Here is a 25,723-nt window from a genome sequence, read left to right on the forward strand (position 1 = left end):
TTAGCTTTCGTATTTTCCACGAATGAAACAATTTGTTGTTGTTGGTCGTATTTACCACAACATTAACCATTAATAATGTTATCACCAACACTGGATTTTTACTCCACATTATGATTTTAACAAAATCATAGCTTAGACCTTGAACACAATCTAAGATTATTTATAAACCTGTAATTTTTGATCCTCTAACACTGTCTCATTGATTAAATCAGTGGGTCAACATCAAGACAAAATACCATAACATCATGTTTCACAACTACCAGTGGAAAAGGTAAGCTGATATTGAAAGAACTTGGAAGAGTTTTCAAAGATAACTTTTGCAGAAGTTCAGGAGAATGTGAAAATGTTGCTCCAACCAACAAAACAAAACTGCAAAATTTGCACTGCCTAGAGCAAATCTTGGCTTTGAGGTTACATACTTCATTGATGTCAAAGATTTCAACTTCATGTTGAAATCCTTGACATCAATGAAGTTGTATCGTAACCTGAACCGTTATATAGAGATTGCAGAAAAACTCATAATGTAAAATCTGAAGGAAATTATTGATGAAGTCATAACAATCTACAAGGACATGAACTAAAGTCATAATACGTTCACAATTGTCTGATCATTGACAGAATATTCAAGCTTGTATTTAGGAATTCATTCTCATATTGAGCCTTATGTAAAATGATTGTCAAAACTTAAAACATGAAAATTGATTCTTTAAGAACATGATCACCCCTCCTCACCTTTAAGAGAATGTCAGGAATTTATCATATCATCAGGTATCCAATTTTTTGGATACCTGATGATATGATAAATGTTTTTTTTTTTTTTTTTTTTTTTTTTGTCACACAGACATCAGTATAGCTGGAAAGATCTCTTCTTTTCTCCATAAATAAGCAGTGCAACTCTGTCAAGCAACTATGAAAATGACTGAATAACTTCATATAATATATATATATATATATATATATTTTTTTTTTAAAGGATTAAGCTAAATTTATTATATTCATATAATAACTCTGTTAATTGAGTTAATAAACTGGGATTCCATAGATTGGGTAGTTTTTTTTTTTTTTAATGAGTTTTTACTTTTTTTTTTTTGTTTGTAGTTAATTTTATTTTTTTAATTTATTTATTTTTTAATGTTGGGCCAATACATAAAGAGGTTGGTTGGTCAGCCTGTAGTACATTAGTACATGTATGGTAAGAGAATTGGGAAACAGGGAACTTGTTCACATTGGATTTGAAGCCTGTGCAGTGTCTTCCATGGGGAAACGCAGGAAAGAAGGCTGTACCACAATATAACAGCAGCAGTAGGAATGATGGAGGAGGAAGGTTCACATTGGATTTGAAGGTGTGTGCATTATATTTTTTGGGAAACATATAGGGGGGAGACTGTACCATAATACAGCAACAGTAAGAATGAAGGAGGAAGCAAAACTTGTTCTATAAGTATGGAGTTTGACTGTGAATGGACGTTGGATGATAGCTGCATGTGTTTCAGTGGATTTGGTAGAGAGTGGGGGAAATTATTGAGGATAGTTCTGAAGAACATTCACCACGGAAATATTTATAGAAGATGTGTGTAGCAAACATTAGTGCAAGAGTTGATGTGAGTTGGTAAGAGATGGATTGGTGAGTTGGTAATGACAATTTTATTGCTGTCTTCTGCATTGTGTCAAGTATTCTTAGTGAGCTGTTATGGGTGCCTCTCCAGATGGACAAGCAGTACTCGATGGATGGGCTAATTTGTGATTTGTCCAAGGTAAAGTCATGCCTTGAACAAAAGAGGAATCCTAATTTTTTGGATGCCAGGGAGGCAATGGTTGTAATGTGTTTATGCCAAGAGAGTCTTGATGTCAGGGTAATCCCAAGGAGAGATATCTCATCTTGCTTAGAGATTTAGGTATTATCAAAGATAAGGCTGGGATAATGTGGTTCTTTTTTGTGGGGGAATAAGGCAAAACTGTGTTTTGCCGGCATTGAAATTGCAAGGTTATCCAAGCCCCGTTGAAGAATGGTTTGGAGATCAGAATTTAGGCTTACAGAGTATGTTGCTGTATGAGTTGTGTGGTTTGTTGGGTGAGAAGGAGGAATGTACCATCGGCATCGTCGCCAAAAGTGGGTATTAGATTGGTGGTCAACTAGAAGCAAGTGATTGATGTATGGAAAAAATAGGGAGGGTGAAAGGACAGAATCTTGTGGGACCCCAGCATTAGTGGCATAGTTAGAAGGTAGGGAACCATCAACCATCACATGCAGTGTGCATCCAGTGAGAAAACTGGCGACCCAGTTGCAGAAGTCACGGGATAGACCAAATGATGGAAGGTTACTTAATTATTATTATTATTATTATTATTATTTTATTATTTATTATTATTTATTAATTATTATTATTACTTAATGTCCTTGTGCCAGACCTGTGCCGCCGAATTGAAGCCTTTGGCTCTTCATATAATTAGTAATTTATTAGGACACCTTCTTGGCAATTCTCATAGAAGGGATGCAAGTTCTGTTCGCTACAAACTTGGTATTAACTAGGTCTACCTACTCACTGATGAGACCTCAATAAAGGTCGAAACCGGTCTGGGTAGTTACCTTCTCTCATAATGTAGAACAATGATACAGCTCCTAGGAGCTAAGTTCACATTATGGGTAAATACTAAGAATAGTGATCGGAGCTTGCTCCACCCTTACTATGAGTTGCCTCAGTTTGCACTACCAAATGGGTCAGGTGCTGCACTATCCAGGTATTTGCTTACGCTTGGAATCACCGAACTTTATATAGGTTCTATATTCAGCATGAAACTCTTTGAGTTTCTTATTCAGCTAAGAAACAATATGGGATGTAATATCCCTTAACTTAAATATTCTCCATTCAAGTTTTTTTGCTAAATTTTTTCAGTTTTTTTTTAAAAATCAAAGTGGAACTTACAGTTGTTTGTTATTATACCATTTTCTGAAGTAAAAATGAATGTATTTTTTGAACACCATAATGACAACATCAAGCCATATTTAGATTAAAATTATCTAAATACTGCTTTAAATAATTTTAAATATAGACCTAAAAAAATAAATAAAAATAATAAAAAAAAACTGGTGAATTGTCTTACTGTGATGGTTTCATGGTCCCATTTTATCAAGATAAGTGGACGTCCACTCTACAGGTTACTATAATAGTTCCACATAATCACATTTGTCTTAGGACTAACTTCTTATTAACAGCTTTCCTTCAGATTAGTTTGTTGTTTTTCTCCAATATTTTCACATCTTATGTTGTGTAGTCTTCTAAAGCAATTACAACATCAATCCGCTTAGATATTGATTTTCCACTGTTTTAATATTCATTTCACTTTCATTTTGTTTAAATGACAGTACAACTTTAGATTAACTGCAGTCACATATCTTGAATGTTAGTAATGTCAGATTTCTTCCTAATATCTCTTTTATCATTCTTCTGCCATTGATACCATCCGTTCAATCTCCCCATTTTTCTCAAGCTCTCCTATGTGGCCTATAGTCCTTATTCAGTGTTTCTTGTATGTCTAGTTTAATATGTTGGCTAATTTCTCTCTCAGTACATATAAATTTGTTCACCTGGTTTCCCCCACAGGATACTATAATAGTGCCAGTTTTGCTTATTATCCTAAATAGTCCTTGATATTTTCCATGTTTCTTCCTGACTGTTTTTATAGTTTTTGTCTTTTGCTGAATTTCATGCCAAATTTATTACAGTATTTATTCAGTATAAAGTCCTGAAGACCTGTTCTGGATTTTTTAGAAGTATACCATTATCTGCATGAAGTGAAGAACCAAATTATAGTTCAGTGTTGGTCAGAATTATGGCCAGCTGCTTTCTAGTTTTGATATTGAGTTTAATGTGACATTCCTTCATTACATGGTTTGCATTATGATGGAAAGTGGAGATAGTGTGCAAAACCTGATTATACATAAGACCATGTTCCTATACCTCCTTAAATTCTAACTGCTGGCTTAGAACTTTAAATATAGACCTCGTATTGCCATATACCATTTATCCCATATAATCTATCAAACTTAAATAATGTATCCTTATTAAATTCCCATGATTTCTCAACCATTTTTAAAGTGAATATCTGATTCTGACAACTCAATTTTGGCCCAAACCCACTTGTTAAAGAGCCTCTGTAGAGCTCAGTCAGTATAGACGAATCCCTTTGGGCAGAAAGACCTTTGTTTGATTCCCCTCAGTGACGTGAGGAATCTTTATCTGGTCTCTTTCGCCTAAAGGTGAGTTAGCTGGTGTCATACGGAGGTAGGGGGTTTTTCAGGTTTTTTGTCCCCCAGAACAGACAAACTAGCCCTGTGCATACACGTCAGAAATCCTGCCATTAGGGGGATGCAGCAAGGAATGGTGATCCAGTTGCATTAATTAGCTGTAAGCTTCCTTGATGGGGGAGGGGGGGGACTCAACCTGTCGTAGGATAGGATTGGCAAGCAGATATGATGACCCACTTGTTCTTCTGAGATTTTTCTTCCAAATTTTCTCGTTTTTCGTCCCCCCAGAACAGGTAAACTAGCCCTGTGGACACACACCTCAGAAATCCTGCCATTAGGGGGATGCAGCAAGGAGTGGTGATCCAGTTGCATTAATTAGCTATAAGTTTCCTTGATGGCGGAGGGGGGAGGGAGGGACTCAACCTGTCGTAGGATAGGATTGGCGAGCAGATATGATGACCCACTTGTTCTGAGATTTTTCTTCCAAATTTTCTCGTTTTTCATCCCCCAGAACAGGCAAACCAGCCCTGTGGACACACACCTCAGAAATCCTGCCATTAGGGGGATGCAGCAAGGAGTGGTGATCCAGTTGTATTAATTAGCTGTAAACTTCCTTGATGGGGGGGGGGGGACTCAACCCGTCGTAGGATAGGATTGGCGAGCAGATATGATGACCCACTTGTTCTTCTGAGATTTTTCTTCAAATTTTTCTTAGTGTCTTCTCAAATATGCTTGCATAAAGTTTACAAGGTAAACTTTATGCGAGCGTATTTGGTAAACCTGGTAAACACTCACAAGGAAAATTTCTCTTTGGTTTTCATATTCAGCTTGATTTCTCTCATTAAGAAAGTGTGATCAGAATTCAACCTTCCGATCACACTTTCTTAACTATGCAGTCCATTTATACCTTACTTTCATATTATTATTTGCATATCATTTACTCCAGTAGCCTTACTTTTTTGAAAACTTTTTTTGCTTGCATTCCTTACTGGAATATGTTCATGACTGCTTTTTTTTTTTTTTTTTTTTCCCCTGGTTATTTACTGATGCTGTTCTGATACTGCTTATTTCACTTAATAAGAAACAGTCCTGGGGAAACTTTTTCACAGAAATGTTACTGCTACCTCTGATTTTCACAAAAGGATTGTTGATTTATCTAGGTTTTATATATATGTGTGTGTGTAATTATATACAATAATTATAATTAATATATATATATATAATATATAATTAATTAATTATATATACAGTAAAACCTTGTTTTTACGTTCCCGCAATTTACATTTTCCTGCCATGTATGTCATTTTCCGTTGGTCCTGTCGTAAGGCCTATTCTTATGATATATTGTTTTCCTGCCATTAATAACTTGATGTGGACGTTATTTCCCGTGATTTGCGTTTTTTTTTCTCGGGTGGCAATACTGATTTTCGAATCGATTTCTGCGGAAATATGCGCATTTCTGTTCCCAGATGGCGTTGGTTTTGGCTGTAAGTTTCGTTTCCGCCATCACGGTGACCTGCACGCGTGAAGTAGTGATGAGCGATACCATGATATTTCAATCACAGTACGAATTGATATTGCAGAATTTCTGCTACGTAATTTAGCAAGTGAAAGTTGCTTTGCGGTGGTGGATTATCCATGTTAGTAACATGGAGAAAAAAGACAGAAAATGTATTTCGGTAGAAGAAAGGATGGCAATTCTGCGACGTGTAGATTGGCATGCCGGAAGACGTGTGCATTTAGCAAAAGATCTTGGACTCTCCGTGTCCACTTTGAACACGATAGTAGAAAACAGGTCAAGCATTGAACTCAATGCAAAGCAATCTGGTGCTATGTCAAAAAAAAAAAAAAAAAAAAAACGAAAAGCAAAAACAATCAACAATTAATGATTTTTTTTAAATAGATAAATGTAATTCTAAATTCATTTATTTTCAGTTATTAAATTTTGTAATTGAGTATGTAGACTCACATACTAGCAGTAAGTCATCTTTTAGCCTTTTTTAAAAATGTTTTTTTTTTACATTTCCTGCTATTTATACTTTCCTGCTATTTACATTTTTTTCCATCAGTCCCCTGAGAAGTGTAAAAAAAAGGGGTTTTACTGTATATAATATATATAAATTAATTATATATATATTATAAAATTAATCACTTAATAATTATAAATATATATGTATATAAATGTTTTTTTTTTAATTTATTTTAGATTAGAATTGTGAATGTATAACTGTTATTCTTACTATTATGTAAGTAATCTAGTTTTTATTAATCCTATGTTTTTTCTTTTTTTTTTTTGAATAAAATAATTAAAAAGCAGAAAGAGATCTTTTCTGAATGGAATGTTACACAGAGAAATACATTGTCTATATTTAAGTTATCTGTCAGCAGTTAGAATTGAAGGAAATACAGGAAGTATTTCCTTCTTGGTTTAATGTAAAATCATGGGTAAGACAATACACATTATCTCCACTTGTATTCATCATCTATAGGCTCACATTATGAAACAAAGTGATATTAGACATGATATTAGAATTAGGATATCAAACTTAGCCCTTTTGTTTATGCAGATGATGTTATATTCCTAAACACATACTGTGCAAGTCTCCAGGATTATCTAACTAAATTGAATAACAGCTGTAACAAATTTGGCATGAAAAGCAAGAAAAAGATCAAAATTATGAAAATAGGCAAGAACATAGAAAACTTCAGCTGTATTCTGAAATGCAGCAGAAGTTTTCTATGTAGACCCTATAGAACAAGTAAAATATTTTGGTTATTTGTGTGATGGTTATTTTAGTGAGGATGACATGTTAAATTTGGAAAAAGCAAAGCTGATATGGTGCCAGTTGAATAATAGGTGGTGTTACTCATTAAGAAGGAAATTACCCAAAACACTAATTAGCATACAAGACATTGTTCAAACCAGTTTTCAATTATGGATTGGAGAGTTAGGTTAGAAATAAAGCACTTGATCAAAGTATAAATTAAAGATACCAAGAAATTATATACTTGGTTTAATCCACTATCAAAGTGTAAGCAAACAAAGTTTGTGCCTGAAGTATTTTCAGGACTGGGGCAACTCGTGGTAAAGGTGGTACGACTTCACATCACTTGCCTTAGTATCCCATAATGCAAACCACATCTCCTTGTGGACATGTGTCGTGACGTTGTTTTCTTCATGTTGTGTTCGAATCCGCCATCTTGTTACAAGTCACTTTCATAAAATAAAACACAACTAATTGTAAATTGATCACTAATCCAAGGGTAGAGAAATTTCTATTATACTGCACCACTCTATCCTTAGATAAGTCTATATGAAATAGTAGGATTAATTTAAAGTTAGTTAGCAGTCTTTTCATTCATTCAGGCCGAAGTATTTATCTTCTTTCTGGGATTCCCGCTAGATTCGAATTTTTGTGAACGGTGCAGTAAAAAGAAATTCAGGCAAATACAATAGTTAGATTAACAAATGAAGCATTTAATATAGGTCATATAACACATACATAAATTTTACTTCTAATTCTTAATAGTAGTAACAAGTCAAACATTAAGTCAAGTTAATCACATTAGCACGATCTTCCAAGTCTTCACATGCACTTTCTCAGCTTCTGGATTGCAAAGTTTCTACACTTAAATTAAAATAATAGAACATCCAATCTAATCAGTTTTCACACATTTCTCAGTCATGCTATAAGTTCAAAGTATCACAGGCACTAATAGCTGAAGAATATCTTTCAAACAATTCTTATCTCCAACTCTCAATCACGAAGAGTTTCCACAGTTAAAGTTACGTTAATTAACATAATAATCATTAACATAGCATAATTAACACACAATTCTTCAAGCAACGAAATAAAACACTATGAAAGACCTTACCGGAAATAGTTCCTAGTACATCAATTATCTTGTGAGCAAACCTTTGGAATTTATTTATCTTACTTAAAAAAAAACAAAACAAATCTACAAGACTTATCCACAGTTATACTTAAAGCACTATCAATCGCACTTCAGAATTCTGGACATCAATTACAGGGTACTTCAACTATCCTTGTTACCACTCATAAACTAATTAAAACACTGTGAGGTTCTTTTTAAGGCAAATCGGAAATAAGCCGCAATTCTAGACCAGCTGGGTTTATTCAGAATTCTTCCTTAAACGACCAGCTTTTTATTTTATCCGATTGTAGCATTAATTTTCCTTCTATTATTACTGCTGATTTCACTTTCAGCTAACTAGAAAATTCATTTCGTCCTTGCTCACTTATAAAAATTATCCACTTAACTCTTAGCCTTAAGAACCTTTTATTTACTTCTACTTCTGTAGTTTATTACCCTTTGCTTCCTTTCACTTCCAAGTTTCTGTCCCCACTCCCCTACTTCTTATATTTTTCTTTTTATTCTCTCCTTAGCCCACACTCTGTTCCACTCGCGCTCGTTTATTTCACGCGTCTCCATGACAACAGACAAACATAAACATTCTCGCCAATGTTAGGTAAGGTTATACTACTACATTGAGTCATTACATACCGTTAAGCTTTATACACAAATAGGAATAATTAGAATATTTGCTTTACAATAAATGCGTAGTTAATGTTGCAAATACAAGTTTTTATAATATTGATATAACAATAAATAGAATAGCTTAATAATATTTAATACAGAATCTTATTACCATTAACACATTTCTTTGATTAAATAATTAAATATTTGATATTATCAAGGTAGTTATATGATATCAAATTATAATTTACGTTATTTACATTAAATAATATTTACAAACGCAGCCTTTGTGATGGAAATTCATGTTGGATTCTGAATCAAACAACATTTATTTTATTTTCTACATAATTAGAATCCAACACATGTATAATAGGAAATTATACATGTGGATCTATATGGATCAGATTATGAAACAAAGTGATATTAGACATGATATTATAATTGGGATATCAAACTTAGTCCTTTTGTTTATAGAATAGGAAATTTCCCTTAATTCTATGCATTAAGGGAAATTCCATCAATCCAACACTTGATCAAAGATTAGAAACAACAGATATGAGAGTTCTTAGAAAATCAGGGGGCCTGAACAGATGGCATCACTGGCAGAATTATATTTAACATGAAGATATTAGAAAGGAACTTGATATTGTTAGCATTCAAGAATGTGTGAGCAGAGCTGGTCTAAGGTTGTTGAAAGTTTTTTATACAAGTCTATTCTATATACAAGTAGCTTAGTCATGAAGTTACTTCACGCACAAACTTTGTTTGCTTACACTTGGATAAAGGATGAAAATAGGACAAAAACTGGTAAGATCTTTCTAAGCAATAAATACAAAATGTTATATTCAGGCAATAACAGTCAGGGAAAAGGAGTAGCTATAGTATTCAACACAAAATATGAAGCTGATCTTCTTGAATGGCAGGCAATATCAAATAGAGTGATGTGGACAAATATCAGAATGGGAAACTGTACAATGAGACTTATTTATGTCTATGGTACCACAGAAGGTTCTGTTAAGGTGGAAGTGGAGGAATTTTTTAAGAAAGCAACTGACTGGCTTTGGAGAAAGCAACTGATACATTGAAAAAAGAAAAGTTGGTCCTTGTTGGGGATCTAAATAGTAGAGTAGAGGAAATGATTGTCAGACATACAAAAATATTTTGGGAAAATTTGGAGCAAAGAGCAAACCTAATAATAATGGCAAATACCTTGGATTTCTGCTCAAGACATGGACTGGTTATTACTAACAAGGTTCCAGCATAAAAATGTGCATAAATTCACATGGAGAGAAGAGGCAAGGAATAAGAAAAGTCTCATTGACTATGTTATTGTTGATAGGGTTGTTTTCTCACTGGTGCAGGACACTAGAGTGTACTGAGGATTTTAAGTTGAAAGTGATCACCATTTAGTCTTGAGCAGGATTAAATAGAATTTCATATTGAAAAGAAGAACATGTAAGAAAGTTTTAAAGCAAATAAAAGCTCTCAGATGTAATCTGTAGACTAAAAATACACCAATATTATTCAAGAAAAAATGAAAGAGTTTCAGAACAGGAACCAGTGGCAAGCCCTGAAGAAAACATTGATTGATTCGGCCAGAGAGGTATGTGGTGAGGTTGTCTGCAAAAATAGAAAAATCAGAACTGCATGGTGGACACTGGAAGTTAAAGAGACATTGAAGGAAAAGAAGAAAGCATATCAAAAGTTCTTGAGCTCTTAGAGAATACAGAGACAAATGTAAGAAAGCTAAACACTGTGTAAAACTGCTAAACAAAAGTCATGATGAAGTCTTTGGCAAGAACATAGAAAATAAATATCAGGAAGGTGAGAAAATATTCTGGAGGCTATTGAAATACTTGGAAATGGGGGGAAGAGTTCTTTAAAAGGAATTAGAGATGATATAGATGACATGAAAACTGGAGAAAATGTAATCCTTGATGTATGGAGCAATTACTTCGAAATATTGCAGAATAAAGTAAGCAGTGACATTACAGTGGTTACAAACACTCAACAGGCATGCAATTAGGAATACATATCTCCATACGAACTAGAAAAAACCCATCAAAAGCCTGAAATGTGGAAAGGCAGCAGGAGTAGGTGATATTTGACTAGAAATGCTCAAGTATGAAGGAATAAAATCTTGGAGTGGCTGCACTGCATAGTTCAGAAGGCCTGAACAGACAGATGAATTTCATTTGATTGGAATAGATTCCTCATAGTACCCATATACAAAAATGGAAATAAAACTGAATGTGACCATTACAGAGGGATTTCTCTACTGAGTGTTCCTGGTAAGGTTTATGCAAATATACTTAAGAAATGGTTGAGATGTATTGTAGAAGGGACGTTTGGTAAAGAGCAAGGTCGATTCAAGCCAGATAGAGGCTCTCAGGATCAGATTTTCACTTTACGACAAATAGTTGAGAAATCGTGGGAATATAACAAAGATCTGTATTTAAGTTTTGTAGACCTTCGAAAGAAAGTACATATAGATGGTTTGATGTTAAATCTGGTGTCAGACAAGGATGTACATTATCCCCTCTATTATTCATTATCTACATGGGGAACTCTTTCCCCCCATGTAGATAATGATAATACCAATTTGAAGGAAAGTGGTATTAAACCTGATATCAAAATTGGAGATGTTAATCTCAGCTCTTTACTTTATGCAGATGATGTTATACTTTTAAATAAATCCAGTGCAAGTCTGCAAGATTCCCTGACTAGATTGAATAGCTGTTGTAATAACTTTGGTATGAAAATCAGCAATAATAAAACAAAGACGGTGAAAATATCAACTTCATTGTGAATAGAGAACCTATAGAACAAGTAAAACATTTCAGCTACTTAGGCATGATTTTTAGTGAAGACAGTAAATTAAATATGGAATTGGAAATAGACAACAGAATCAACAAATTCAGTATGGTAGGAAGTCAGCTGAATAAATTTATATAGAATAAGAGAGAAATTAGTCAAAACACTACATTAGCTGTATACAAGACAGTGTTCAAACTAATTTTATCTTATGGATCTGAGCGCTAGGTTAGAAATAAAACACTCAACCAAAGACTAGAGGCCACAGATGGAGTCCTGAGAAAGATTAGGGAGTGTGAACAGATAGCATCAATGGCAGTATCATATTAAAAACGAGGAGATTAGGAATGAACTTGACATCGTTAGCATCCAAAAATATATTAGCAGAGCTAATCTCAGGTGGTATAGTCACTTAAACAGAATGGAAGAGGAAAGGTTAGCAAAACAAGTGTTCTCCGGGTTGGCAGGAAAAAGACCCAGAGGAAGACCAAGATATAGGTGGATTGATACAGTAAAAAGTGCCATAGAAGACAGAAATATAAGGTTAGGTAATGTTGGAGTCTTGACATGTAACAGATTGATTTGGAGGAAAATTTTAGATAGGAAGTTAGTAATGATGTAAATTTTTCATGTTCATTCATCCATCGATCAGTGGTTCTAACAGGCGCCATGACCTTGCAACTATTCTCGGACTTCTCAACTGTAATTGGAGGATAAGGTAGTTAACCCTATGCCTCTCAGAGTTTCCTTTGTCTGTAGATGTGTGTGCGCATGTTCACAGGACCGGTTTGTCTGTTCTGTGGGACGAAAAACCAGTGTTTCTTGGTAAAAAAAAAAAAAAAAACCTCTATCTCCATATGAGACTGGCTAACTCATCTTTCACCGAACGAGACCAGATAAGGGTTCCCCCTCATCATGGATGGAATGAAACCCACGTCTTTCTGACCTTTTCAGGCTTAATCTATGCCGACTGAGCTACAGAGGATCAACTTCTTCAAGTACTATCATAATATCCTGTACACCTCTTGAGGATACATGTCAGGAATTTGATGATGATGAAAAAAGGTCAGCAAAACAGGTGTTTGATGCCAAGTGGACACGAAAAGGACCCTGAGTAACTCGAAGGTCTAGGTGGTGTTATTCATTTAGTCAGAAGTACTTTAGAAGAACGAAATTTTAGATATGAGAATATTGGAATGCTAACAAGTAATAGATTAATTTGGAAAAAAAAAATGTTGACATTACTTGATTAGTAATGTAAAGTTTATTGTGTAATCCTGTCATTGTTGCCTGAACGCCTCCTTGAGGGTTCATATCAGGAAATTGATGTTGATGATAAAAAAACAAAATATAGAATTCTGGAAAACTTGAATCCACACGAAAAGTGAGGTGGATTTGATTTAAAAAAAAATTAAAAAACTTGAATTGGGAAAACACATTAAAATCAATCCCTTGCTAGATAATGATATTTCGCTCTCCACCCCACTGTATCAAATCGAGATAAAATGGCTTGGCTTGAAAAAGTTCCATGTTTGGTCTCTAGAACGAGATTTCTGATTTATATAAAAAGTAAATAGAAATATATGTAAAATTGATAAAAAATATCCTTAGCTTATCTCTGTGGTTGTAATAGGTTTACAATTTGTTTGTGAGAGTCTCATATAAAAAAATTGATGAGTCTTCATAGAGTACCAAAGAACATCTGCAGCTAGACATTACTCTGTCAAGTGCTAACATCCACATGTCTTTTTTAATTGTATTTCTTTTAACCTTATGTTGCTTAATTTCTCTTTTTTTTTTTTTTTTGGAAATTTGTGAATGAGTATTTTCGAAAAAAAAATTCCTTGATTTTCCATGCAAAAAATTAATATTATTTGAAATGTGATATCAACTTTTTGTTTATTACAAGTAAACAAAATTTTGATTTCTCACTGTTGTTTTAAAAACTTCTTGAATGAATGAAATAGTTTAATTTAGGTATATTAACAGTGTTTTTTTTTTCTAAATTAGTTTTTAAAAATGAATTTAAAAGAAATTCAATAATTTATTTATCTTTTCAGTTTTTCAACAGTGCTCTTATTCTTGGTAAAACCCAGAGTGACATGGTGCGGCATCTTTATGATCTCATATATGAATTAAATGCTATCTGTCCAAGTATGTTAGTGGCTGTGTTACCTCAGCTGGAATTTAAACTGAAGGTGAGTTATTATATTCACATTTTAAAATTTCTTTTAAATTCCTGCTTACAAAATAATTTTAGAGCAATGCAACATCCAGGGTGTTTGAAAACTACATAAACCATTGCTTGATTTAGTACATAAATTGTACTAAAGAGACCTATGTTTTTAGGTGCATGTTTTACAATAGTTCATGAGCACTTATTAATTTTGTTTACTATTGGTATTCATATAGCAGTTCTTTTTGGATTGGGGGGGGGGGGGATTTTAATCCTTTCCTAAAATTTGTTGTTTCATCTTAGTTTTGGTTTAAACAACACTAATTTTAGTCCTAACCGTGAATGTAGCTATTTGAAATGCTACAAAATTAACTGTTACAAATAGCACTATGTAACAAGTTTAGCATTTCTGAAAGTGGTGCAGTGCCCTTTAGATCTTGATGATAATAAAGTGGTTACTTTCTTCAGACAGATGTGTATTCAGATAGGAGCTCTTCTGTGAGTTCACACTCAGGTGTGAAACACTGTTTTATGATTCTTGTGGATAGTTTTCACTGCCATACTTTATCTTATTGAATTGCCACTTACAGAAGCAGTGATATTTTCATATCAGATGCAGATCAAAGTATAGACCAATAATGATACTTTAAAATTTCTGTATATTTGCCATTTTTAATTCTTTTTACTTCATGTTTCCAGGAAGAAACTTCACATCTTTGTGTAATTTCTGTTATAAGGAAAATCAGTGTTCTTTTTATGTATTAACTAACCTTTTATTCATTCACCAACCTAATATCTATTTTTCTGAACAGCTTGAATAAAAATCTAATATCACATTGCCAAGGTCAACATCAAGTGGAAATTTGCTACTTTAGATCTGAGATAACTTGGTGGTTTGGTTTGCAAAGTGTCTAGTGTACCTGCTGTCTAATGACTGTGGGTTTGAATCCTGCTTTGGCTTGTATGTTTGGGGATGATATTAGGTGGAAGATGAATTTCATTGCCTGGTGCAAAACTGTCTTCTCACTTCTCACTTGTTTGAAGTGAGAAGTCAGACTCTCTCTCTAGGTGGGGAGAGTTTTTGGACTGTACAAAATAAATAAATAAATAATATAAAATATTACAACAAAAAATTAAAAACTTTAGTCCATGTATGATATTAATACTGTAGGTTTACAACCTTTCATGGGTGGAGTTGCATAGAATTTTTTTTAAAAATTAAAATGTATCTTATTTCATAATTTTATTTTTGAGATCTAGGCTCCGAAGGTTTGAGATATTAAAGAAGTTGTTGATTATCTCATAAGCTCAATGTTTTTAGATTCTTCTGGATAGTCAGAGCTATTAAAGTTTATTAATTCTTGAATTAAGTGGAACATTAATTTTGGTCTTAATATAAAAATCAAAGTTTTTTGTAAAAAAATAATATATTATGAAAGGAATTTATCTTGCCAGCATTGGGAATTTTTAATTGCAAAAGCAATAGTTTATAAACCAATTTTAAAATATATGCTTAAAGGAAAAAAAAAAGTATTTTCAAGCTCCATGCACAAGAGTGAAATTTAAGATATTGCAATACTGCCAAGTGTGTACTATTGATTACAAAATAATATAATTTGAGTGCACAGAAATAGAATTATGGGATTTTCACTCCACATGCAGAAACTACCAATATTTTAGTAACTTTCAGTAAATCTCCAGTGTGTGTGTGTGTGTGTGTTCGGTGCGTGCATGCAAGCAATTCCTATGACAAATATCAAGGCTAGTTTTCTCACTGAGGAATGTTCTATGTGTTGTAATGATTTGCCTATACAGCTGAGTCATTTTCTTAACCTATTTGGTATGTATCATTATGGAATCTGTAGTTAAGGCATAACACACACATTTACTTTGGGGCAGTCATATTCTTGTTTCATTACAAAATGTGGATTTGCACTTCACCTTATATGACCATTATATTGGCATACTGAACGATTTGGATGCTAAAAAACTCCTGGCCCCAATGTCACCTCTCCAGTTGTACATAACCATTATGCTCTAGAGTGAACACTTATCCTCTCTCAGAAATAGAATTCAGGATAGAATCTTCAATCCAATTTTCTAGCTGGCACTTATCCCAAATCACGGAAGCAAGGAAACACATATTCCAACCTATTCCAAAAAAAGAACAATAGAAGTCTGCTGTCCAGCTACCGACCAATCGCCAGCACCTCTACTACTTAGAACCCCCCACCATTAATCAGTGACTATCAGTATCGATTCTACCAATCTGGATCCATGGCTGATCTCTTAGTGTACATCTTCCACTATTGGACATGTGCCATGGAAAGGTTTGGAGAAACATGCTTTTCTCCTGGACATCTCCAGCACTTTTGATTGGTGTGTGGCATTAGGGACCTGTTGAGCAGACTGCCTTCAGTCTATCTGCCACTCTGTAATTGGATAGCCAGCTTTCTCTTTGGTCATTAACTGCATATCATGGCTATCTGCCATGAGTGCAGTGTGAGGTGGAGGATAAGGGATAGAATGGAACTTTCTTCAGGGCGCCATTCCATCACCAACCCTCTCAAACATAAAAAACCTATTCTGACTCATCACCAAACCTATCCAAAGCTTTGCCAACAACAGCACATTCCATTTGTCCTATTCTTTCAAAAAACCATTTAGTTCTAAGACTTCCCAAGCATCGAGATCATCTGCAATAGTGCCTTAAACACAAATTCATAAAAATTGGTTATGAATTTGGTTGATGAGTTTATAACTGTTACCTTCTCCAAAAGTTAAACTCTCACCACTGATGTTACCTGATGTACCAAGTACCATGTTCATGCAACTTGTCTTACTATGGACAAACAGGAAGATTTGTAAATAAACTCTGAACATCAAGACTACATCCGTCTTATCAAACCTTAAAAATCTGGCCCCTGGCACAACATGGAATGGAAAACACTAACCACTAATCCAATGGCAAAACACTAAGCTGTTGCATATATAAATATGAACGTTTATACAAAGAAAGTGCTGAAGCCTCTACTTCACGGACGTTTTCTCAATTGTAACAACTGCCTTGCTATTCCAAAAATGTGGGAAATTGTTATCCTGAATTTTATTAAATAAATTGCATCTCTTATATATATTTTATTTTTGACTAATTTTAATTATTTTCAGCCCAATAGTTTTAATCCACAAACACACAACTGTATACCTAGAGGGATTTCAATTTTACGTATGTAATATCTACTATTTTCTTATTTAGTTCCTTATTGTTGTTTGCAGTTTGTACTGATGATGTCTTACAATACATAAGACAAAATATTTATATAAATATATTTTTACTGTGGCATTCATGTTATTCTGTAGTTATGGATACTCCACAGGTTTCATTATACAAGAAAATATATTACTTCAAGTTGATTTGCATCCATAGCCAAATTAGCACTTCCATTCTTAGCCAACAGAACCCCTTTCCAACAACTGTGCCATGCATTTGTGCTATGTTTTTTTCACTTGGGTTCTATATGTATTTCTGTTGACTTTCCATTACATGGTAACTAGAAAAGTGCATTTAGCTATCCAGAAACAACATTGCTCTTCTACTGCACTTGAGAATGTTGTTTTGACAGTCAGCGGTATATAGGTACAGCAAGTGCAATCATAAGCTCTGTTGAATACTGCATTTTTTGAGTTTCTACATCTCTGATTGAAAACCTCATGATTCTATCAGGTTAGTTTACAGTATATATATCATTTTATTATTGGGAGAATTTCTGCTAGCCCAATAATGGGAGAACAGGGATGGTTGAATAATAAAAATATAAAACTAAGGTACTAGAAATTTTGGAGCCATTCGCAAGGACTTGAATACTTACTGTAAACTAAATTTGGTTCTTATTAGAGACCTAAACAGCAGAGCAGTGAATTAATTTTGAAGCTTATTGAAATGCTTTCTGAAAAATTCTGAAAAGTTATTGGGGTTTCGATATTTTCAGATTGGCCTAGGACTTAGATGAAAGTGATCAGAAGGATAGGCAGTGATTGATTGTACTGAGAAGGATGAAAATGCAAATCACATGGGGGGGATGGAATTAGATAATTATTTAATCAGAAACAGGCAAACTGGCCTTGCTGCATCCTCTAGGGTATTGTGAATATATCTGTGATATGTAGCAGAGGAGTGATAAACTATCTGCATTAATTGTTTAACCCCCTAATTAAAGGACTCAACCTGTCTCACATAGGGATGAATGGAATCCACCCAACCATCCCTGTTCTCCCATATATGGTAAAAAGAAGTGCAGCTTTATTTGAGTGTGAGAGTACCTTGTCTGACACCAGATTTAACATCAAATCACCTTCCTGTACTTCCTTCAATTCTTGACTTGCAACTCAAATAAAGACTAAGTATTGCTTGATATAATGCCCCATTGACACCTATAATTGTAGCATTTTGAATAGCTTTCCTCTTGGCAGCTTGTCATATGCCTTTTCCAGATCTACAAAACTTAAATGCAGATTTTTGTTATATTTACATGATTTTTCATCTATTTGTTATAAGTGAAAATCTGATTCTGACAGCCTCTATTTAGCCTGAATCTAGCTTGTTCTTCACCAAGTTTCTCTTCTGCAATCCTTTTCAACCATTTCTCAAGTATACTTGCATAAATGCATAAATCTTACCAGGAACTCTGAGTAGGTAAATACCTCTGTAATTCTTACATTGTTTTATTTCCTTTTTTTATATATGGGCACTATGAAAGCTCTCCTCCAATCATCTGGAATTCGTACACCTGTCCAGTTCCTTCTGAACTATGCAGTGTAGCCTCTGTAAGACTTTTATACCTCCATACCTGAGCATTTCCGGTTGAATATTATCTACTTGTTGTTGTTCAGCTGCCTTGCCACATTTTAGGTTTTTGATGGTGTTTTCTACTTCAAGTATATAAATACGTATTCCTGATTGCATGCCTGTTGAGTGTTATTTTACACTATGCTGCCACTGGTTGTTTCATTTAGCAATTTTTCTAAGTAATTACTCCATCCATCAAGGTTATCTTTTCCTCCAATTTTCATATCACCTTTATCATCTCTAATTCCTTTTACAGCACTCTTTCCTCCATTTCTGAGCTTTTTCAACAGCCTCCAGATGTTTATTTTCTTTGTTCTTACCAAAGTTTTCTCATGACTTTGTGTAAAAACTAGCTAAACATATGTTTAGCTTTCTTACATTTGTCTCTGTATTCTCTAAGAGCACAAGCTGACTTATTCGCCAGGAACTTTCAATATGCTTTCTTCTTTTCCTTCACCGCCTCTTTAACTTCCTATGTCCACCATGTATTTCTGATTTTTCTATCCTTGCAGACAACCTCATCAGCCTCTCTCTGAATTAATCAATATTTTCTTCAGGGCTTGCCACTGAATCTCCAAGGTTTGGTTCCTGTTCACAAACTTTTTCACTTTTTCTTGAATAATGTTTGTGTATTTTAGTGTACAGTTCACATCTGAGATGTGATCTGAACTGAGATAAGATCTGGTCTAATGGATAGGAATTTAGATTTGTGCTGGGGGTTTTCCTAGGTAGAACTTAATATACAGGAAGTAAAAAAAAAATCAGGAACATGGATTAGGAACCATAATTAGAAACCTGAAACAGGAATTTCTCTAGGGAATCAGAGACATATATGTCATATCACCTCTTTTCTGTATGTTTACTAAATGCTGTAGTTTACATTTCCTCAAGCCCCCCCCCCTAGTCTGAGTCCCAATGTTGCTTATTTCTGTCTATGAACTTGCTCTAGAGGGTCTAGAGACAGTGGTACAACTGTACTGCAATTATAAATCAGTGTGCTTCTGGAAAAAAAGAAATCATAGCAGCAATGCTTTCTGTAGTCTTTACAGAAGAGCCTCTGTAGCTCAGTTAATATAGATGAAGGCCTTTCTGAAGGCCAGGAATAGAACCCAGGTTGGAAAGACCTTGGTTCTATTCCTGTCCATGATTTGGGGAACTTTTTTCTGGTCTCTTTTGACTAAAGGTGAGTTAGCCAGTCTCTTACAGAAGGTAGGGGTTTCTTTCACCCAGAAACTTATTTTTTTTTGTCCTCCAGAACAGGAAAACCAGTCCCTCGAACACGCACCAATTTACAGGCATGAATACTTACGAAAATATGTGGAGGAGATAGGGTCCTCACCACGTGTCATAACACTCGTAGTTAACCATGAGTCAAATCATGGTAGTCAACCTCCTAGATAGCAGATGGCACTTGAATGGGATGGGTAACCAAGAAACTATGTACTTAATAATGCCTGCTTTTAATTAACATATACATGTTAGTACAGCTAGTGAAGGACAAGATCAACAACGGATTTTGTGGAAAGATTAATAAAAAGTGATACGATTGAAAGGGAGAACATAACAAACAAACATAAAAAAGGGAAAATTTTTATAAGAAGATGCTGATAACCAATTTGGTAAGCTTAGCTCTCATCATTCAGGAAAATATGCAAGAGTTGGTTAGGAGCCTCATGTACCAGTTGTCCAACCCAAATTCTTAAGCTGTTTTAAAATATGTTAAGTGGTGCTTGCATACCAAATTTGGTTCTCTCATTGTTTGAGTTCTTGGTCAGACGAGAGAAGCTATTCAATACGCTACAGTTATATGGTGTCAATGGGGCATTATATCAAGCAATACTTAGTCATTATTTGAGTTGTAAGTCAGCAGTTAGAATTGAAGGAAGTACAGGAAGATGGTTTAATGTTAAATCTGGTGTGAGACAAGGATGTACATTATCCCCTCTGTTATTCATAATCTATATGGACCACATTATGAACATGATATCAAAATTGGAGATGTTAATGTCAGCTCTTTACTTTATGCAGACGATGTTATACTTATCAATAAATCCGCTACAAGTCTGAAAGATTCCCTGACTAAATTGAATAACTGTTGTAATAGATATGGTATGAAAGTCAGCAATAAAAAGACAAAGACAATGAAAATAGGTAGAATCGTTGAAAATGTCAACTGTGTTGTGAACAGAGAACCTGTGGAACAAGTAAAACATTTCACCTACTTAGGCACAATTTTTAGTGAAGATGGTAAATTAAATATGGAAATAGACAACAGAATCAATAAAGCTGGTATGGTAGGAAGTCAATTGAATAAATTTATGTGGAATAAGAGAGAAATTAGTCGGAACAATAAATTAGCTGTATACAAGACAGTGTTCAAACCAGTTTTAACTTATGGATCTGAGAGCTGGGTCAGAAGTAAAACACTTGACCAAAGACTAGAGACCTCAGATATGATAGTCCTGAGAAAGATTAGGGGCACAAACAGATGGCATCAATGGCAATATCATGTTAAAAACAAGGATATTAGAAAAGAACTTGACATTGTCATCATCCAGGAATGCGTTAGCAGAACTAATCTCAGGTGGTATGGTCACTTAATGTGGTCACTTAAACAGAATGGGTGAGGAAAGATTAGCATAACAAGCGTTCTCCACTAAGTTGGCAGGAAAATGACCTACAGGAAGACCAAGATAAAGGTGGATTGATATGGTAAAAAGTGCCCTGGAAGATAGAAATATAAGATCTGATAATGTTGGAGTCTTGATAAGTAACAGACTGATTTGGAGGAAAATTTAAAAAGTTAGTAATGATGTAATTTTTTTCATGTAGTACTATCATATCCTGTATGCCCCTTGAGGGTACATGGCAGGAATTTGATGATGATGATACTGTATTTTTACTGTTATTCAGGATTCCTCATAAATGTTATGACTCCACGGCAAATGCAAGAATATGTATACCATTTTTATATATTTGAAAATCAGATTTTTCATAAGTTCTTAAAACATTGACCCACCTTTTTTCATCTCATATCTGCTAACCGGCTATAAAAGGAAATATTTATTATAATTTCTATATGAAAGTCATTGGACCTTGGATACAGGAAAATGGATGTGACTGTGCTGTATTTAAATTTTTTTTGACCTAAAAAATGAGATCAGTAATTTGCTTAGAAATTTTGCAATATTTTAGAAGAGAGGGGGGATAATAGTTAGGTTTCATTAATTGGAGAAAATGTCAGAACTTGCCATTGTACAACAGTTAGCATCATGCTGAAGAAATCGAAGTCTAGAGGCAAGGCTGAGTTCAAGATCAATTAAATCCAAAATATTTTCACTGACAGAGTTGATGCTGGTTACCCGCTTTGCCATCAACCCCTAGAGAATCTGTAGATGTGAGCAGCCACAGGAAATCTCATAAATGTTTCAACAATGCATAGTGTTACTTTCTGTTAATTTTCACAGAACTATAGTCCAGCCAATTTTGCTAACAGTGCACTGATGATATTGACTGAGATCTGTTTCAAGGATCCCCTCCCTCAATTTCATCCATCTAAGTCCATATCAGTTGTCATTATCAATATTCCCTTTGTAAGTGAAATAGAAAGAACTTTTAATTAGACAAGATAAACACTCAAGACAATCAGCTGTCTACACAATGTCAAGTGCAATCTCTCTCTCTCTGACCACTGAGACTGGCCATGGAATTAACTAGCATAGTGTAAAACTCCTATACCATGCAAAATTTTGTTATGGTAGGAATTTTAAGACACGAGAGACCATCATCAGTTATCAAATCTAAATAGGAAACGTTGGTCTCGGGATTTCATAAATCTGATCCTCAATCATTAATAGTTCCACATGTTGTTGGCAACAATAGTTATCCTGTTGTTGCCAACAGCAGGATTCTAGATCCTTAATAATTGCTCTGAGTTTCTTCTTGTCTATGATTTGTAGTGTTAACAGGACTGTAGACTATCAATTCTTTACCATAAGCATTTACTCCAATTATAATAGAAGTAGGCAATTACAATTAATAAGAGTACTCTAGGTCATTTAAGCAGCTCAATCCAAAACCATTATTGTGAATCATGTTTTTAATATGACTAAGCATACCCTATTAAATCTTTGAAATTCTTGTTTCATAAGTCGAAACATAACTTATTTTTAACGGTATTAACAACACTAAACAATTTTCTCAAAAGATGTTTTATTAATTGCTTATATTTGGCTGAATTTCAAATCAGCATCATCAGAGCACAGCACAGTCTGTATTTACACGACAGTAAGTGAAACAATACAATCGTAATGAACAAAAGATCTAAAGTCCTATTTTGGTGCTGTCTAATGTTGTTAAAAAAAACCAAAAAAAAAAACCATTACAGCTATGTGAGAGTTGCTCTTAAGATAACAGTCTCCCAAATTTTTGGCAAATTAATGCAGCCATATTTGTTCAGGTTAGGAGAATTCTTCAAAGCCATGGCTGACTCAGAAAATAATCTTTCAGATTTGTAATGACTTCTAAATCGCACATTTGTTTTCATCCATGTAATCCTGTGTGAAGGGGTGTCCAAAGCGTGGTCTGCCAGTTCTGACTTGCCATAGTAATAGCAGCGAATGTATTTTTTATGTTCTTGCAGGTTGATGTTAACTGATCTTCCTGTTTGCCCATAGTAGGCCAAGTCACAGGGAACTTCATGCACTCCAGGGTGTGCTAGAGGATGAAATTTATCCTTAAGCAATCGGATCAGAGTTGCTAGTTTAACATGAGGTTTGAATGTAGTGCGAAGGCCATGTTTCATCAGTACTTTGGCTATCTTTTCTGCTGTACCTCTGACATAATGAATAGAAATGGTAATGCTGTGTTCCTGTGTATTAGGGTAGGAAGAATGGAGCTATGTAGTATTTTATCTATTTTGTAGGAATTGTAGCCATTGACCAAGAATGTATGGCTCAGATATTTGAGTTCTGTGGACAGAGCTGTATTGTTAGAATAAATGGCTCTGTGCATAAGTGTTTTTAAAATGCCATACTATTGGACTGGATGATGATGTCATTATGTAGGTATCTTCGTGTGTGTGTGTGTTGCTTTCTTTCAGATTAGTCACCTGAAAGACAAGTGACTAATGTGTCAAGAAATGGTAAATAGTTATTTGATTCTTTTTCTACTGTGAAGTGGATTTTGAAGTGTTGGCTGTTTAGCTAGATTACGAACTCATCTTCAGTGTCTTGTCCCTGGGGGCCAAATGGCAAACACATCATCTACATAGTGTAACCACACTAGTGGCTTGTATGTAGTTGTGGTAAGTACTTTGTTTTCAAAGTGCTCCATGTAAAAGTTTGCTAAAGAGGTGAGAGGGGGGAACCCATAGCAGTACCATTAATGTAGATTTTTCCTCCCCATGTAAAGTAACCTGCATACATAGTAAATTTGAATAATTGAAAGATATCAGGGAAAAATTTAGACTTGATCAAATCGAGTGCCTATAAGTGGTACATTGGTATCATGTTGGAGGCTTAATGGATTTTTTACAACACTCAAAAAGAATTAAAATAGAATTTAATACTTCCTATATTTCGTCCTAGTCACTAGGACATCTACGGGGATTACAAAAGCAATTAATGTAACATATGCACAAATAACAAACAATACTAAGCCCAACCACGTGGGTGACACTAAAGTCCTATCTAGGTAGAGCGCCCTCTAAGGGCAGTAGTAGGTGGCCTGGAATGTAAGGTGGGAACTCTGGTGATGAGTGTTTCCCAAATCTTCGGAAGCTTAATGCAACCATATTTATTGAGATTTGGTTGGTTTTTGAGAGCTGCTGCTGCTTCTAAGAAAGCTGCTGCTGCAGCTCTCAAAAACCAACCAAATCTCAATAAATATGGTTGCATTAAGCTTCCGAAGATTTGGGAAACACTCATCACCAGAGTTCCCACCTTACATTCCAGGCCACCTACTACTGCCCTTAGAGGGCGCTCTACCTAGATAGGACTTTAGTATCACCCACGTGGTTGGGCTTAGTATTGTTTGTTATTTGTGCATATGTTACATTAATTGTTTTTGTAATCCCCGTAGATGTCCTAGTGACTAGGACGAAATATAGGAAGTATTAAATTCTATTTTAATTCTTTTTGAGTGTTGTAAAAAATCCATTAAGCCTCCAACATGATGTCCTCACAGCACTTAAGCCTCTACACACGTATGGTACATTGGTAAATAAAGAGGTGACATCAAAACTAACCATTATGTCTGAATTTTAAGGTTTTTTTTAATTGTTATTAATTATTATTATTATCATTATTTTATTTTATTGTTATTTATTTATTGTTATTTTTGAAAGATTATTTTTTGAGTAAGCCATGGCTTTGAAGAATTCTCCTAACCTGAACAAATATACATTAATTTGCCAAAAATTTGGAAGACTGTTATCTTAAGAGCAACTCTCACATAGCTGTGATAAATATTTAATTTTTTTTTTTTTTTTTTTTTTACATTAGAGTGGTGCCAAAATAGGACTTTAGATCTTTTGTCCGTTACGGTATTGTTTCACTTAGTCACTGTCACGTATACAAGTTATGTTGTGCTCTGATGATGCTGATTTGAAATTCAGCAAAATATATGCAGTTAATAAAACATCTTTTGATAACATCGTTTGGTGTTGTTAATGCCATTAAAATTAAGTCATGAATAACCATCAACACCTAAGCTTATCTGTAAGGTATAAACATATCTGGTACGTGTTCATGCAGAGAATAGCTTACTTTTCTTATAATAATAGAATTCTCGTTTTTGAACGCCAGTTATGTTCTGATCTTTCAGAAATGAATATATATACTGATACCTAATGAAAATGACATTTTTTAATGATTATATCCATAATATGATGAATATCAAGTTGCAATATTATCAGCAGGACTTCAGACCATTATTGAAAAGTGCAGTAAGTATTAAACTTTTCAGTTTACTTTGATCTACCTTTTTTAAGCTTGAGTGATCAGGCTAGTCGACCTTCATTATTTCTCTTATTGTATTTTACCAAAGTACAGTTGTTTTTATTTTTTTAGTGTGGGTGTTTGGGAAGGTTATACTCCTGATGATAGTCTTAAATGTAATTATTAAATCTTGAGTAAGTAAT

General features: G+C 34.3%; 1 protein-coding gene across 1 annotated transcript in view; it reads left to right on the plus strand.

Moving 5' to 3' along the window:
• The window catches only part of LOC150106699 (sister chromatid cohesion protein PDS5 homolog A-like), a 670,786-nt gene that overhangs the window by 128,029 nt on the left and 517,034 nt on the right, over nt 1–25,723 (plus strand). Inside the window, exon 8 of the mRNA XM_090393290.1 lies at nt 13,621–13,758. Coding sequence (XP_090249416.1) covers nt 13,621–13,758 — 138 coding nt within the window. The remainder of the gene's footprint in view (nt 1–13,620; nt 13,759–25,723) is intronic.

This window comes from Typopeltis vanoorti, chromosome 5 (genome assembly GCF_054136105.1).
Source record: "Typopeltis vanoorti isolate ZY-2024b chromosome 5, IOZ_Tvanoo_1.0, whole genome shotgun sequence".
Taxonomy (NCBI): Eukaryota; Metazoa; Arthropoda; class Arachnida; order Uropygi; family Thelyphonidae; genus Typopeltis; species Typopeltis vanoorti.